This window comes from Diachasma alloeum, unplaced genomic scaffold (assembly GCF_001412515.2).
Source record: "Diachasma alloeum isolate Michigan unplaced genomic scaffold, Dall2.0 Dall_scaffold_00214, whole genome shotgun sequence".
NCBI lineage: Eukaryota > Metazoa > Arthropoda > Insecta > Hymenoptera > Braconidae > Diachasma > Diachasma alloeum.
This window is the reverse complement of record NW_021680379.1, coordinates 696,071-713,972: the sequence shown is the minus strand read 5'-3', so window position 1 is coordinate 713,972 and position 17,902 is coordinate 696,071. Positions and strand designations below refer to the sequence as shown.

At 34.3% G+C, this 17,902-nt stretch overlaps 1 protein-coding gene across 1 annotated transcript; it reads right to left on the bottom strand.

The window, feature by feature from the left end:
- Window positions 1-690: 690 nt before the first annotated feature.
- Window positions 691-14,129, bottom strand: LOC107037234 (replication protein A 70 kDa DNA-binding subunit). Its single transcript, XM_015255673.1, has 13 exons — window positions 13,763-14,129; window positions 13,623-13,670; window positions 13,347-13,534; window positions 10,830-11,008; window positions 9,618-9,711; window positions 8,325-8,487; window positions 7,850-8,054; window positions 6,297-6,409; window positions 6,000-6,166; window positions 4,609-4,843; window positions 2,957-3,037; window positions 2,341-2,535; window positions 691-1,303 (listed from the first exon to the last, which is right to left on the bottom strand). The coding sequence occupies exons 1-13, from the start codon at window positions 13,796-13,798 to the stop codon at window positions 1,181-1,183; spliced, it is 1,827 nt and encodes a 608-aa protein (XP_015111159.1). The 5' UTR covers window positions 13,799-14,129; the 3' UTR covers window positions 691-1,180.
- Window positions 14,130-17,902: the final 3,773 nt, after the last annotated feature.

Genomic DNA, 17,902 nt, shown 5'->3' with positions numbered 1-17,902 from the left:
ATATAATCGACGAAATCATTTGTAATCATGTACATTTTGTAATCGCGGTGTCACCCAATTCGCTTGTGAATAGCCCCTCAGGCTAGTCAACAATAAGCCCGGAACGGAACGGGCACAAAGAACTCACTCCGATCCCATGTGTTTTTCTACCTACGACTCGACTGGGCAGAGGATAGACTGATGTAAAGGCGCAGTTCTCGGGTTTTGGACGACCAACTCTCTTTGGTCTTCACTTTATCTTCTTAATTATTTATCATTCAATTTTCAAATGGTCCGTACGTCCAAGTTATTCGAAGAATTTCAACTCTTGAACTTTCATTGGATTGTACAATATAAATCCTTAATCCTGACATCTGTATTTTGAAACTCATCCAATGGTAGACGAGTAATTTGACTTTTTTCATCACAGTTTTCGGTGGTAAATAAATCTAATTTTTTACTCGTCATACAAATATGAAAATTATTCAGGACATGAATAATTTCTCGAATATCAAGTGTCAAAATCTCAACGGTGTCAGTCACTTATTTGACTGCCAAATGACATTTCGAAAATTCATCGGTAAATTGAGGGGGTAGTATCGTTTCCCCTTAAGGTGTTCATATCACCCCGCATGCCAATTTTACACCTCTTTTTTCCTATTAGTAGATATTACATTACTATCTCGGTAAACGAATAATTTACTTTTTAAATGAGTATTTGTCATTCTTGCTCAATGACGTATCAATTTATTTGATGATAATTTAACGATACAAAACACAAAAATCAGAGTAAGCATATCATATAAACATTATTCAAGAATAGAGTGGGAAAAGGTAAAAAATGAAATGTATTTGATTTTTTTTCCACTTGAAATCATCTCATACTTGAGTGGATTTAGAGAAAATTTCTATTTAAAGAAACCTTTTCCAATGGGAAATTGAATTCTCTACGAAAAAAGGTCTCCTACATTTTCTCTAAAACCACCGGTTACCAAAATAATTCAACTCTACAGAGATGAAATAATAAACAGCTTTTCTATTGTGTTTTATGACTCCTCTAGTGAATTGAACTTCTCTCCATTAAAGAATACGAAAACGAAAAAGTATCCGAAAACAAACATGAAAAAATATAAGTTGCAGGTAAAGATCTTAGTAATAGATGCAATGGTTTTTTGAATGATTTTGTGAATAATTTGTTGATTTACTCTGAAGAAATACGAGCAATGTTGCAATCTGCCTTCAGTTGCTTCAGCAGTTGGGAGTTGTATTCTGTATAATCGACTGGAGCGAGGGATGCGATAACGCTCCTTAGCCTCACATCATCCTAAAAATCATCAGCAAGAAATTAATGATTGTTCATTACTGTCAATTTCTTTCAAAACAAAACAAAAATCTTTTAAGGCCCGGGTATACTATCTTTCGGACGTTATCTCGATGTTTTTTTTTTTTCATCTTTCGTCATCTGAAATTGTCAATTAAGTCCTGCATCATGCAGAAGTTTAGAAAAATTATGAATGAATAATCCAAAAAAAAGTAGAAAAAATTCTCAATTTTTTCAAAGAGCATTTTTAATTTATGTTCAGAATAAGTTGAATAACAAGAAATTGAAAAATGTATCTGATTTACGGTGACAAATGGCGGCCTGTCACCCAATATCATGCAGGGGGAAGACTGATTTCATAAATCTTTTCACACACCGCACAGAGACATTTATTAAGGAAAAGGCTCTTTGAAAAATGTTGTAATATGACAGCTAATAAATAAGTTGCCAGAACGAATCAGATATTTGTAATTTCCACTTTTTTCTACTCATTCTGAATTTCAATTAAAAACGCTCTTTGAAAAAGTTCAGAATTTTTTTTATTTTTTTTCATCATTCTATCATAATTTTTGGGAATTTCTACATGATGTACCACTCAATTGACAATTTTGGATTACGAAAAATGAAAAAAGTCTAGATAACATTCGAAAGATAGTACACCCGGGCCTTAAATGAGAAAAAAACTTTTTCCCGGAAAATTTGTTTTCCGAAAGTCGAAAGATAGCATATAGCATCCTGCTTTCCAAATAATTTGTACCTTAAAAACATCTAAGGTTTGACCGAGTAAAATAGCCCGGGGATAATACAGAAAAAAAATCTCTTGAGGCACTCAGCCGGCCATCGGATTTCGAAACAAATCTCGGGATTTAAGAGAAGTAGAGAAAGATGTCAGAACAATCTTTTTGTAACTGAAAAAATTCACTACAAAAAATGTCCGGTCGAAGTTTTGTCCATCCACCTTAGATTCGGAGATATTCATAAAAAGCTGAGACATGAGGCAAAATAAATTGATAGACTTGATTTTAACTCAATTCTCGTACCAAGTAGTTGTCCAGTTTCATCCTGATCTTGAAGATGTAGGAGCTGAATGAAATGGAGGCACATTTGGTGAGGTAGGTGTCACGATCTTGGTCAGCTAGTTCTCCGAGCTCCTGAGCTGTCATACCGAGCATTTTTTCAGCTTCACCGCTGAATGCTGTGGCCCAGATGCTGCCTGTGTGATCTGAAATGTTTATCTGTGGAAGAAAAAATTTATTGAATAATATTCAATCACAAATTGTTTGTTAAATGATCAATCGATATCGTTACGTACAGAGTCTTATTCATTATAGAAGGTTCTTATTTTGCAATATTGTTCGTTAAGAAATCAAGATTTAGTTTGAAAAGTTCACCATAAATCGTTAATCTTTCAATAACTGGTGGTTGCGCGGAGAATATCAAATTATGTTTATCCCGAAAACTGCTCATTATTGAGATAATGCCAGGATTAACCGGATGTAAGAACTGGCATTGTTTCATCCTTTTATTTTGTCTTTTATTTATGTGCATGCGCTCTTGTGATTTTAATAACAGCACATTATACTGTGACCAAGATCACGAGGGTAAATACAAATAAATCAATAAAATTATCACTTTGTTCTTGAATTGAATTCTTACCTGTGCCAATAAACGATATTTGAAGTTTGGAAAATCTCTGTTACATTTCTCACACCTGAAGCATCCCTCGTGATCAACAACCTGTAATAAGAATAATTGAAACATGTAAATGATGAGAATAAAAATGTGATTTGGTAAAAAAAAGAATATTTTTTTCACTTGAGAAAGACGTCCGTGAAATTGAAAAATCTTTAGTTTACGAAGGGATCCATCGAGCGACTTTTAATTCACAAAAGTGAGGAAAATCTCAACCTTTTTATCGAAGTGAAATGTCGTTCTTTCGACTATGCTTGGGCCCAGAATTTTTGTTTGATTTAGACTGTTCTTTTCATGGAATGTTCGCTAAGCTTCAAATAATAAAATTGGGTATTTGTTTTTCATTATATTCAATGAATCATAAGGAAATGGAATTTCAATGAGGTCTTTCGGCTGATTTTGATTTTTTGAGAGGGTATCCAAGGATACACTGTTAGAAATTTTTTGAAATTTTATGGAAGATATTAGAGTAAATATCACGAGACTGATATTGAATCGGATTTACGGAAAAAATGATTATGAAATTTCAAGTTTTAAGTAGAATTCTCGGAAATCCATGAGTTTTCAGTGGAAGTTACATGGAAATTTCACAACTTGATTTAATGTTCAGTGGAACATGAATATTCAGAAACAAAATGACATAAATTTTCAATTTTTCATTATTCGCAATTCTCAATTATAACGTAACGAATGGTACATTTTTTCCGCTAAATTTGTCAATAAAATAGTAAGATAAGTCTAACTTGAATGAAAATTCTGTCCAAAGGAACACTTTGCAGGTAAAAACTAAAAGCTCCATTTCATCTTAAAATGCAAAGGTCAAATCGATCAGGTTCAAAGTTGGTTCTATCTTGACATGCACCTCATCATGGATTACAATTTGTTCGATAAGTCCTTTCAACAACCACAGATTTTTCAAATTCACCCATGTTCCCTCTCAAAAACTTGAAGTTTATTCCGAGAACAAATGATGCTACACTAAAACCTCAAGGAATATTGTTTTAGGAAATCTAACTTTGTACAAAAAAAATCTTTTAATTGATGATGAGACATCACCTAGAGTGGTAGTTACTAAACGAAGTGGAAATTTAGCAATCGAGAAGACCGCACGTGTATTGAATTGTAGCATCTCGTGAAAGTATATCAACTACTCAAATTCAGTAAATTATCAGAGACAATTATCAAAGACATTCAACAGTTATTTAACAATTCAGTAAATTAACTTCGCTATTAATATTTTGAGACACTCCACAATCTAGTTTAAACCAAAGTGCATATTGCCTTAACGAAGTGGTTCGATCCCACTAAGTATAGTAACATTTTTATAAATTAGTGTTTTTTTGATGTTTTTTAAATTAATCACAGAGTTAAGCGGTAACGGAATTTTCCAATTTTTTGAACAAATTTCCTGCTAAAAGTTATCGATATTTTTACAAATCTAAGCACATTAATCTGCAGAAAGCGATGATGACGATCAATGTGCGTTGGGTTAAAAAAATATTAATAACTTTGAGCAGGAAATTTCTTTGAAAATTTCGAGGAAACAGTAGTCTTCTGTTACCCCACCTAAGCTGCAATTCACGCTTAATTATTAATAATTCATAATGCCTAAATACCTTTTTGTTACATGTATCTGTGGGACAAGCTTTGTAAATAGCATTCTCTGAACGAATAAAAGTGACAGCAGCCTTGCAGAGATAAGTTTCAGTGTTGCTCATGGTGAGTGCGGTTCCTGCGGCAAATGCAGCTCCGATGTTCATCCATGATCCAGCCATGGAACCACCACCAATACCCCTCGAGATTGATTTTGCCTCCGCACTGTGGCCAGTAGTTGTCCACCATCCACGAAGTCTGAAAACAAACAAATTTTAAATTGAAATAGTGAATTCATTTCATATTGCTATGAAGTTTTCGAATTATTTCGGAAATAAGTTAATGAGAAAATGTCGAGATCTTTTTATAAGAAATTCAAATTCCCTACTAAATTTTTCCTCTATGCATAAAAAATTGTTTCAACGTTATCTGTTACTGATTTATTTCGTTCAGTTATATGGTATTTCTATTTACAAATAATATATTACATGTTTTCATGGTATAGAGGAGGTTAGGGGAAAATGGACACTTTTGACTTTTTTTAAAATGTTAATGACAGGTTGAAATTTTGATGAAATTTAATTTTTTCTTTTCAATACAAAGAACAATTCTTTCCCTTTGTGATGAGTCTATAAATTGAGCTCAACTGATAAATTTGCTTCTGAGTTATGAATAATAAAAAAAAAGTAATGTCCATTTTACCCTACCCTCCCCTACGTTAAAGAAATAAGATGGAACATAAAAAAACAAAACATTCATTGAGTACTACAACATATGAAGTAGATCGATTGTTTCTCTAAAGAAGTAGCTCTACTACGAAGTTATATAATAACTTAATTTTGATTAGTGTCAATGATTAGAGCCTATCAAATTTTATATAAATCAAGAAACAAATCATGAAATTTGATACAATCCCTATGGAATGACTTTTATAAAATAAAAACATGCAAGACCACACACATAAATAAATACAGCCACCATCTAAAAATCGCATATCGGACTTTTCAGACCATATATTCAATTAATTCATTTATTAGTTTTTAAGCCTCAATTCTAAAATATTTTAATGCAAAAACCACTTTAATTAATTTGAGAACTCGTTTTCTTGATATGAAGAAATTGTCCTCATCTTTCGGACAAGTATAAAAGTTCTTGGCGGAAGATTTTTTTTTCTTAGTGTGAGGTATTGTGCGCTTGGTAATTTTCAAGCCACGAATTTCTTGATACAAATAAAAAAGTACTTTTTCAAAAACACTTGTTTTCTCAATGTAAGAAAGAAAAATGAAAATTTAAATTTGAACGTTTATAGTACTTCCATTCGAAAGCCAAAAAACATCTCTTGACATTGTGTAAAACCAGTCATTCTCGAGACAATTGATGAAGATGAAATGAAAAATTTCTACTTTAATTATACCTGTGGGCTTCAGGGAGATCTGGATCGACTTGAATGACAGATGATGATAAAGTTGACAGGGATTTCCCACCATTGAACTCTCCAAGTCTAGCCCCTTTTACTGCAATCACTGGGTGGTTTGATCCATCGAAGCTTTCAGCTTGAGTGCCCCAAAGAGTAAGAGTAATCTATTATCAGACAAAACAAAATATCTTAAACATCAGTTTCGTTCAAATCTCGAGATATTTCCGGAAAAAAATCTTCAATTGAAATTTACTACGCGATTGGAAATCAAGCATTGACAGAGTTAGAAATTACCATCATATTGCTCATGTCTATCATATGAACATCCCTTTTACGCAGTTCTGTACCATCGGAGCGCTTTGTGAGGCTTTGCACTTCGTCGACTTGCTTGACGACTCCCAGAATATCTGCAAAGATATGACAAGTGAGATCGATTTTGTAACAATTCAATTTAAATTTTAGATATTTTTGTGGAAGCCGTTCTGATGCAGATAAGTTAAAGCTATAAAAAATCCTCATGAGAATTATCCATAATAAAGCGGAAATGTTTACTAAAAACTCATCTGTTCGAAAATGAGGGGGATTTAGTCGTGAAAAAATTCATTAATTTCTTTGATTATCTCAATGATAACGGATTCTAGAGCAAAATGTTAAAATACCTGGTTAATAACTGAGAAAGTTTTCTATAATAGTCGTTTTCTGACATTTTTGGTGAAAATCTACCATTATCGAATGAACAAATTTGAGCTTGAATTTGTTGGCATTCCAAAACATGCCCACATTTTCACGACCAATTCTCAATTAATTTCAGCTAATTTCGAGAAAATTCTTTTAATCATTGATCTTGATATAATTTAACTGCACGGAGATTAAAATACAGACTCGGTTTATTAAATGGCGTGCAACGAGATATTACCATTATCAAGACTTCAATGAAATTTTGTTTCAAATATTCCGAAAAAGGGATTAGTCTCCTTGTAGATTGCCTATTTTTTAATTTTATTATTAATTTTTTTGTGGAATCATTTTCAATATTTGTAATTAAATATAAGATGTTAAATATAAGCTCCACTTGACCATGGGTTACTGAACATTTTGCCATGATAATATAAATAATATAAACATAAATATAAACTTGGTAAATATAAAGAAGAGTGAACAAAAAATAACGTGTGGTGTAACAGTCGCACTGTTTATATCATAAATAAATTATGAACAATCCATTTTTTACTTGAGAATTATCTCTGCAAACTTCTAACAAACTTGTTCATATTTCAAATTTTACCAGCAATAAATTATATGCAAAAAAAGCAGTTTCCTAACCGTTTTATGAAATCCCATTATTTATTTATAAAAAGTAAATAGTGAAAAGTAATCAACTTTGAAAGATTATTGATCATTTGTTATCTAAAATTCTTCATGAGCACTTGATTTTCAAATACGATGATTAGATATCTCCAAATTTACGATGTGATTTACACAACATTTTTATAACTTCTTTGGATATTGTCAATTTTTCTAATATTATGTCATTAACGAGTGATTCCAGAAAAACATCGAAAGATCTCCTTTATAGCTGAGAAAAATCTCTACAAGAAATACCGATTGACATTTTCCTCTAAAACTACTCATTAAGGAGATCAGATTTAACTTCGAATATTGCAAGCGACAACAGGCTTCTTCATTTGTCTACGTGATTCTCTCAGAAAGGCGTAGTTTCAAAGCAAAATGTCAAAAGATCGGTTTTGTAGCGGATGAAATTCTCCACAAAAAATTCTTACAACGATTTTTCTACCTCTATTACATCAAAAGATACGAGCGACTTCAAATATCAAGGGGGGACTCACCAACTATTTCGCCTTTCTCATACTTCTCGATGTCCTCGATTCCTTTGAAATCAAAATTGATCATTGGAATGTCATCTGCAGTGTCGTCACAGGGGATGATCTCAGTGTCGTTCGTCATGCTCATCTCGTAGTCGTTGTGGAGATTGTTAAAGGCTTTGTTAGCTGGTTTCAGTTGACAACGAGAAATGTAGTAGACTTTTCCAACCTGAAAATTAATAATAATAATTTTCAATATTATTTTGAGGCAAAAAGAGATGAATGTTATTTTTTAAATGAACATTTTCATAAGAATATTCATGAAATTATAAAATTTTGTCCAATTATTCTTATCCTCGTTGAAGTACCCTGTGAACGTATTATCAAATACAAAATGTCAAATCTGCAAAAACGACATTTTCAGTGAGAAATTTTTAGCTTTTTGTACTTTCTTCAAGGTCGTTTTGTGCTCTTCTTGTGCAAAGAATGAATTATTTACCTCAATAATGTCATAGAACTTGTCAACAGCCTCTCTAAATGCTGTGCATCTGATCTCTCCACTCTCGTCAAGGAGATCCATGTTGAAGAGTTTTCCCTCACCACGAGAATTGCTCCAGGTTCTGATGGCAGACTTGCTGCTAACTCTAGCCTTTATGACCCACCTGTTAATAAAAAAAAAATCAAGGTAACAAGTGCGTTCAGTACTGGAGACTTACTTTAGGGAGAGTGACAGACATGGATTCACCCATTATTTTCAAAATTTTATTAGAAGGTAGTTCGAAGTTCGGGGGGAATATATGAAGTCATTTTTCATGAAATATGAAATATTGAATTTTCTACGAAGAGAGTATCTTGACATTTTTTAATACACCTAATAATGTTGGAGATAAATTGCAAAATACTGTAGTTTTTTTTTTCAATTTTTATCACGATGATAAAGGAATGAAAGTCGCGTATTCTTTTGAATATCTGCGAACGCAGCTGCACTCTGATGTCCGCCGGAGCAACACCTAACTCACCCAACCATTACGGTCGGTCCCTTTTGAACTGATAATTTTTTGATAATTTTCTATTGTTGACGCTATATAAAAAAAACAAAAGATAATGATAATGATTGTTCTCATCTCCATGATATTAATCAACATAAGAAAGGTCAGGGGATATTGGAAAAATAATTATGTTGATTAAATTGTCATAGTGCGACGTTTCGCTAAATTATTTTAGCTTCATCAGGCTCTTGACGGCAATCTACGTCTAGTGAAACTACTTCTATTAATATTAGTGTGGGAATATATACTATATTAACAAATAAACAAAAAGCAGAAATATAGGATCAACCAAACGCAAGGAGAAGCTAAAATAATTTAGCGAAATGTCGCACTAAGACAATTTAATCAACGTCGTAATTATTTCTCCAATATCCCCTGACCTTATATTAAACAAAAGATAATTCAATCACGTGAACCTCCTTTCGTCGAAATTGAAAAAACGATTGTATTTCAGGGAGCAATTCTCTTCGCAGGAATTTGGATAGAAAAATTCTCAGTGGAATATCACTTGAACTTCAAGATGAATCGGCTAATTTTGAAGCTCTTGTGATATTACATACAATTGGCCAAATAAGTTCTGTCCCATCTGAAGATGGTTTCATCGGGGAAGCCCAATAGGGGATCAGCTTCAGCTGGGACAGAACTTATTTGGCTGATTGTATGATCAAATTTTGAGATTGACTTCCATGTGGAGAAACTGGATTTTTTATGAATGATTTAGAACGGATGTAGTAAAAAATTACCTGTTTTGATATGGACTTAATGCACCGATGGGTGTAGTTGAAATGTGAGTTCCAGAATTGATTGTATTGTTCAGAGCTCTCTTCTCTGGCACTCCTAAAAACAAATGGATAATGACATTTTTTAAATAAATGAGTATAGTAATTGTTGCTAATAAATTAGCAATTTGCTTCTGAATAAGTTCTCTTCTTTGAAATTCTTATTTCACTATTCTCTTATATTTTTTCTAGTGATAGTGCTATCATTAATTAAAATGTCATCAAAATTTTGCGTATTATTTCGTTCTGTCAAATAATTATATATTCAGATGTTCTCAAGACTCGAAGTCGTTTTCTGTCCAAGTTTAATCAAGGTTCAATCAAGGTTTAATCAGTTTATAGCCGGCATTTAATCATGATTTATTCGGGATTTAGCCAGGGTTTAACCCAGGTTCAGACGTGTCAGGAGTTAGTCGGGAGCATCAATCAATATGAATAAGTATTCAACGTAATAGACTAGTACCTGAGTTTAATGGAGATGGAGATTTTGATATAATAATCTCATGGCGGTTCTGTGTAACTTTATAAGCAGCGATGCTGTTCTCACCATTTTTCAGTTTCATTAAGAAGGGCTGAAATATACTTTTTAAGCCCTGATTTAATTGATATTACTCATGATTCTTTCAGTAATCATGAAAAAAACAGATTTTCTTTTTCAAATCGTATAAGCAATGTGCTGCAACTCAACAATGAATTGTGCAACCCCCATGATATTTTGATACAATCAAAAGGAACAATCAAAAGGGCCATGATATTTTGATACAATCAAATTATCAATTTTTCCATTTTGATGACAATTTTTAAATGATCGTTAAAAAATCGATTTTGGGAAAATAGAATTTTCTTCGAAACTATATGCAAAATTAAATTTCATTTGGTGTCAATGAATAGAGCTTATTAAAATCATGAAGAAATTATTACAATTCAATTGATCCCGTATACGCAAATTTCGAGAAAAAAAATGAAGAAAAAAGACCACATACATACATGCACAGAAACACCATCTAAAAATCACCTATTCGGTCTTTGTAAACCATATTTTGTTATCCTAACACAAAAAATTGGAAACTTAAATTTGAGTGAATTCCAATTCTTCCATTCGGAAGCAAAATGAAAATTCAAATATTTATTTCAATCGAATATTCTCGGAAACATAGGAGAAGGAAGATAATTTACTGGAGACTGGAGCAGCAGCGGGTCTCTTCACAGCAGAACCTGGAGCAGCTGCATCGGGAGACTCCTCAACCCCATTGTCAGAGGAAATGTGTTTCTCCACAGGAACAGGATTCCCAATCTTTCCACCAACATCAGCCCCTGCTGCTTTCTGGGTGACTTCAAGAATAATCATTATGCGTCTGGAAAATACCAAAAAATCACATTGACTATGTGCTTGCCTCACAGAGGTCATTAGTGAGAAAATTGCCTACAAGAAAGACTTTTTAACATTTCTCTGACGGAACCCATTTAACAGATTACACGAATGCTACTCTCCACGTATTTTTTTTTCGCCTATTTTCATTACTACCAATTTCATTGGTAGTAGGGCTCCCGAATGGATCCCAATGTATGTTTTTAAAAAATGAAGGCATGAGAATTACCATTTTTTCTCATTTTCCCCTATTTCTATAAAATAAATTTGAAAGAAACATATATTCATGTTTCATGCATATAACATGAATATATGAGGCCATGGCTTTCTCAGTTATCCTGATGTGAAAATAAACGGTGAAATATAGATGCGTCAATTTTTTTTTCTCAAGAATTTTGGGTGAATTGTTCTAGCTCAAGAATGATCAAATATCTTGACCTAAAATTTGATATAGGAATGTTCCTTGACAATCCTAACTAGAAGCTACTAGTTAGTTTTAGTATAGTTTTTTTTCGCTAATAAATTAGCAATTTGCTTCCGAATGGATTAATCGAATTAAAACAAAATAGTGCATATTTGGTTTTTTTTATCAATTTTAGATTAGTAGGGAAGCTCAACCATGACTTGACTGTGACTTGATCTGGTCAATATCGGGCCAGTGGTCGGCCCAGGGTTGGGCCAATGTCGGCTCCCTAATAAGGCTATAATTTCAAAGGAAATAATGCGATGGTCACTATTTCCGAACTCGACCAAAATAACATCCAAACGAATATTTTAAGGCATAATTGAAAAGATTTCGATGATTATTTTTCCCAATCGGATTTCAACCAATCAGAGCGCAGTAGTTGAGGCTACCCGACAGTTTTATTTCGGATATTTTCTCCTATTTTGAATATTTCGCATTAGTTGTTCATTTTTTTACCTGAATATTTCGCAGTAGCTCTTTATTTTTTCGGCTCATTTCAGATAAGATCTTATATTTGATAGTCTATGGAAATCAGGTTATTCTATTAACATAATTTGTTCAAATCTTCCCCAATTCACCTTCTGATGTTGTCCACTGCACTCTACTTGGCCAAAATCCGATTGGGAAAAATAATCCGACAAATATCCCTCTAGATTCAAAATTAATCGGGTATTTCCCTCAAGCTCCCCTGCAAATAAACCATTGTGCTAAGTTTTGCAGGAAAGTCCCTCGCGCAAGTGCTGGGGGTTTTTTAACCTACAAAACTTGACACCCTCATTTGCTCGCCACGAAGATATCGGGAAATACCCGATAATTTTGAAACTCTTGGGGTATTACTACTGATTATTTTTTTATTGATCGTCGAAAAACTAAATTGGAAAAAAAGCTCATATACATACATACATACGGACATGATCTAAAAACAGCATATTTAAACTCCTGAGATCAAAATTAGTCATCCTGACACAAAAAAATGAAAATTTTAGATTCGACGAATCCAATGCTTCCATTCGGAAGCAAAATACAAAAACGACGATATCTTGAAAACTTTCAATGGGATGGCACCCATATTTTGTTGGATCTAGACGGATAACATCAAAACGCCCATTTTGGAAAAAAAAATTTCAATCGGACCAATAGTTTTTGAGATCTTGAGCGAAAGAGTTTCACATACAAAGTTGAATATCTCCGAAACTACTGATCCGAGTTCGTTCATCCAGAATTCCAACATTTTTTACCATAAGACCTGAAATCATACCAAGTTTCAAGTTTCTATCTCGTTTATTTTTTAAGTTATCACGTAAACAAGCAATTTCAGCGAAAAAATGAAAAAACGAGACTAAAACTACATTGCTCAGGGTGTAATGGTCTTTTCTCAATTCACTTAAATAGGTATCATCATGACGATTATTTTGAAAAATAAAAATCGAATTGGTCGAATGGTTCAAGAGGTATCGGCAAAAAACGATTTTCGAAGAATCGCTGTATCTCAAGAACCGCTGAACCGATCGAGCTGAAATTTAGCACAAATCTGAGTGTCAGTAGTACCAATTAGCAGCCAAAATTTCAGCATCATTGCCTCAATAATTTTCGAGTTATGGGGATACGAACACACATGTGCCCACACATAGACATTTTTTAAAAACATCATTTCTTCACGTTTCATGACATTTCTAGGCATTTTCATCCAAAATTAAGAAATCTAAAAAAAATCACGATTACAACGCTTCCATTCGAAAGCAAAAATTTCACAAAAGTTCCATTTTCAATGAATGGGTTGATAAACGAGTGATTTTAGAAAGAAATGTCAAAAGATATTTCATACAGCTTTGAAAATGTTTTAATCATCTTCAATCACCTGGGCTTTCCCCCATTGTTCGCCTGACTGAGAACATAACGTCCAATCTCAATGATGGAAAAATCAGCAAGGGTACCCTCATCGATAATGTGATTCAGTTGAGTCGCCAACATGGTGAACGAGCTGATGTACAGGCTATCAGAAATCAAAACTCTATAGCGATCCCCATTCCCCAGCTTCTTAAGGCCCTGTAAACACATGAATGGGTGAGAACAAAGGGGTTGACCTTCAATATTTGCCGAAAAATAATAAACATCAAGAGTATCAAATTCATACCAGCACTTGGCAAATGGGCTTGTCGATATCTTGTCCCTGGTAAATTTTCTAAAATCAGATAAATTCACGAATGTCAGAAAAAAATTCTCAAAAAATTAGGGTTCGATGCGTCGTTTGACAACGGAATGATTTTTACTCACCAGCAAGGCACCTTTTGTGAGACCTGGAAGTGTCATCTCGATTGTTTCTGTCTTCAATCAATAAAGATACTGAATTATGAAGTGTTAGCGTGGTTTTTCTTTTTTTATTTTACTCGTAGATTTTACTACGCAGGAAGTGTAAACACGTCTGATCCTGTCGCAGGTAATCACTTGTTTTGGTTAGAGCGTCAGAGCAGAGAGCAGAGCTGGTTGACTGTGCCGACCGCGCCGCTTTCCCGCCAGATCGTGGAGCATTAAAAGTTTTTCGACCAATTCACGAACTAATGGCGCCAGGTGGCCACCCACTTTTCAATGGATCAGACAAGGATAGCATGCATCTGACCATGGGTGCATTTCGGAACCAACTACGCCCAGTGGCAGTACTGTACTGTAACTGCGGATTTCACTGCAGAGTGTTTCGTAATTCCGCAGCGCGGCAACGGGGGGATTTTAAATTTGTGAAAGAAATATTTTTGATGAATTTTTTTTTTTGGCAGAAGGGCGGCGGGGGAGGGGGCGAAAGGGTTAGGGCCAAATAATAATATTAATTATTTTTGATAAATTTTCTTTTTTTAGCACAAGGGAGGTGGGGGAGGTGGCGAAGGGGTTGGTGCCAAATAATAATATTAATTATTCTTGATAAATTTTCTTTTTTCAGAACAAGGGTGGTGGGGGAGGGGGCGAAGAGGTAAGAGCGAAATAATAATATTAATTATCATTTTTTTCCCATTTTTGGAGCAGTGGGGAAGGGGGCTAAGGAATTAGAGCCAAATAATAATTTCACGAGGGTCAAATGTCACGAGGACTACGAGGGGAAAAGTAAATTTCAAGAGGCTCGCGAGGGCTACAAGGGGAAAATTAAATTTCACGAGGGCCACGAGGGGAAAATTGAATTTCAAACTTCTCGTGACGTTTGAGCCTAGTGAAATTTCATTTTTCCCTCTTGGTTCTCGTGAGCCTCGCGATGTTTGATCCTCATGAAATTATTATTTGATTCTAATCCCTTCGCCCCCTTCCCCACTACTCCAAAAATAAAGAAAAAACACTAATTAATATTATTATTTGGTACTAACCCCTTCACCCGCTCCCCCTCCCCGCTCTGCATAAAAAAAAAGAAAAATAATCGAAAATAATTAATATTATTTGGTTCTAACCCCTTCACCCCCTCCCCCTCCGCCCCTCTGCAAAAAAAAATGCATATTATTATTTGGCTCCAACCCCTTCGCCCCCTCCGCCACCGGCCCGCTCAAACAAAAAAAATTTATAAAAAATAATGAATATTATTATTTGGCTCCAACCCCTTCGCCCCCTCCCTTGTGCTAAAAAAATAAAATTTATAAAAAATAATTAATATTATTATTTGGCTCTAACCCATTCGCCCCCTCCCACACCTCCCTTCTGCCGAAAAAAAAAAATTTATCAAAAATAATTAATATTATTATTTGACACTTCGAATTCAAAAAATGGCGCGACTGCGCGAAGTTAGCTACAAGTAACTACAAGAATTACGAAACAGAAATATTGGTAGTGGCAGTACTGCCACTGCGCGTAGTTGATTCCGAAATGCACCCCATTCTTTGTTCAATGCTTTTGGCAAATGGAGTGGGTAACGTCCTGCTGCCATCTGTTTCAGTTTTGCGAAAACTCCTTAATTTATGGAAACGGAGAAATGGCGCGTGCCACTTGCAGCCGCTAGAGGCGACACGATAGAAAAACCGCGCGGAACATTCGATTAACCCTTACGTACGGCGTCATTCATGGTATCGGCCCTTTCCGTCAACAGTAAAAAATCATTTTCTCTAATTCTAAGAGACATATTGACATTTGGAAAGTCAATGGAATTGTCTCTGCAGTAAACTATTTAAAAAAAATGCATTTGTAACATTTTTGTCGATGAATAAATTTGTAGATGAAAATTTTACATCGAACCGACTTAATCATATTAAATCCCGAATCCCATCCCGCTTATCGACAAAATTTCCCCCAAAAATTTGGAAATTATTACTGAAAATACTATAATGATGCTTCGATCGAATGGGAGAGGTTGAATTTCGATTTGTTGAATAATTTGTTTGTTATAAATAAATTTAGCATGTTCGAAGATCTCGGTAACCAATTGTCGGCAAACATTGAAATTGGTGTCAAAAATGAGGAAATTATGGAAAAAAAACAGTTCTTAGGAAGTTTATTTCAAAATTCAATGCAGCCAATGCATTTTATTTCAATTTTCGTTCAGCTGTTTTCAAGTTATCGCTCATTAGATAACCGAGTTGACGCGCCGTAAGTCTCCCCCGCCCGTTGGGACAAGCCGCGTTATATAGACGCCGTACGTGGGGGTTAAAATCCTCGCCTTCGGCTCGGATTATAAAGCCACATTCGTTACAAAAATACTTTTATCGCCTAGTGACATAATGTACTATTACATCACGTGATACAATTGACGATATTTTAAGAAATTCAAAAACATGAGCCTCATACCTCATAAAGAGTAAATTTCACGCGGATCAAACGTTGCAAAAGACCAAAGTCACAAGTCATCTCCATTATGAGAAAGTCAATCTCATAATTTCTTGAGCTTTATTGGATTCTCCACTTTACTATTTGAAGCCCCGGAAAAGCCCAGTTGGACCTGAAAAGACCTATTTTGTTCTGAAGAGTTCAAAAAAACTACCAAAGACAATCGAATTAGTTTTGTCATTCAAGAATGCCGAATGAAACAAGTTAATGTCAAGACAAAACATGATGACGCGACGAATTCAATAGAGATCAATAAATAATGAGATTGACCCTTGTAAAATTCATCCCTTACATGGTATGACCCTTCCGAGGTGTGACCCTCGAGACGTATGATCCTGGCGAGGTATGAGCTTTGTGACTTTTATCACCCTCGCGAGGTATAATCTTCGCGAAGCTTCACGGTTTACCATAAAAGGTAACTTCGGCTGGTTTCTTACAATTTTACATTTATTACGTACATTTGGGGTTTTTTCCAATGTTATGTAAAAGACTGTGGTTATCGACAGACGATGCCCAACCCTGATTCAGATAATAGAAAATGCGAGAGTTCCGTCCAAATCTGGGATGTGTAAAAGTGGTAGAATGCTCTGGAAGGACAGTGTTGGATGATGAAACAAACAGGTGACTGGTCACTGCAATCATGCGGCTGGAGATGTTCTACTGATAAGGGGTATCTTCATCTTTTTTTCTTGGCAACAAATTGATTGCATGGAATCGTATGGGCTCAATCGGATAAGTAATTTGTGAGATAATGAATGAGATAAATTTACATACAAAGTTGAATATCTCCGAAAGTGACCACCTGATTTAGCCCCTTTTTTAACATAAGCCGTTGCAACGATAAGAGGAAACTTCATGCCAAATTCGAAGTCAATTGAGATAATCGTTTCGAAATTTAAGAAAAACTGAAGAATGGAATCATCACAAAAACTTTGTATGAACAAAGTATAATACATCTATATATTTTGATTAATTGAAATAGAAAACATCGTAACGAATATTTTGTAAAAAGATTATTGAAAGCGCGGTTGACTAGTTTTCGCGGTATTGGCGAAAAACGATTTAAGGGGATACGTCGGTGAAATTTAAAAATCTTCACTGGGCCTTGGGACACATTGAACAGTTTGTGATATATGACGGAATACGGGAATAACTAGGGAAAATCGCAGACCCGATCGATTTTGCCCCGTATGACCACGAAAAACCGAATTTTTCTTGTTTTTACCTTTAAAATGCTCCTCGCGCCGTAGTTTTCATACGATTTTAGTTTTTTTAAATGTTCGTTACACTCCGAAGAATAAAGTTAAGCATCCGTTTTACTTTATTCCTAATAGATCAGGAATAAATGAATAGAAACAGAGACAATCCAAGACAGAGACAATATTTAGTGCTTTCTTTCTCGTGTTCGTGTGAACACGTCAGGGTTTGTTTAGAATTTCATAAATTTTTCGTGTTTCTAGAGTAGAATTATATAATTATAATCATTTAATAATTATATCATTAATATCATTAATATCATTTAATAATTATATAATTATATTCATTTATTCACGATCTATTGCGAATAAAGTAGAACGGATGCTTCATTTTATTCTTTGGAATGTAACGAATTAACAATAGGAA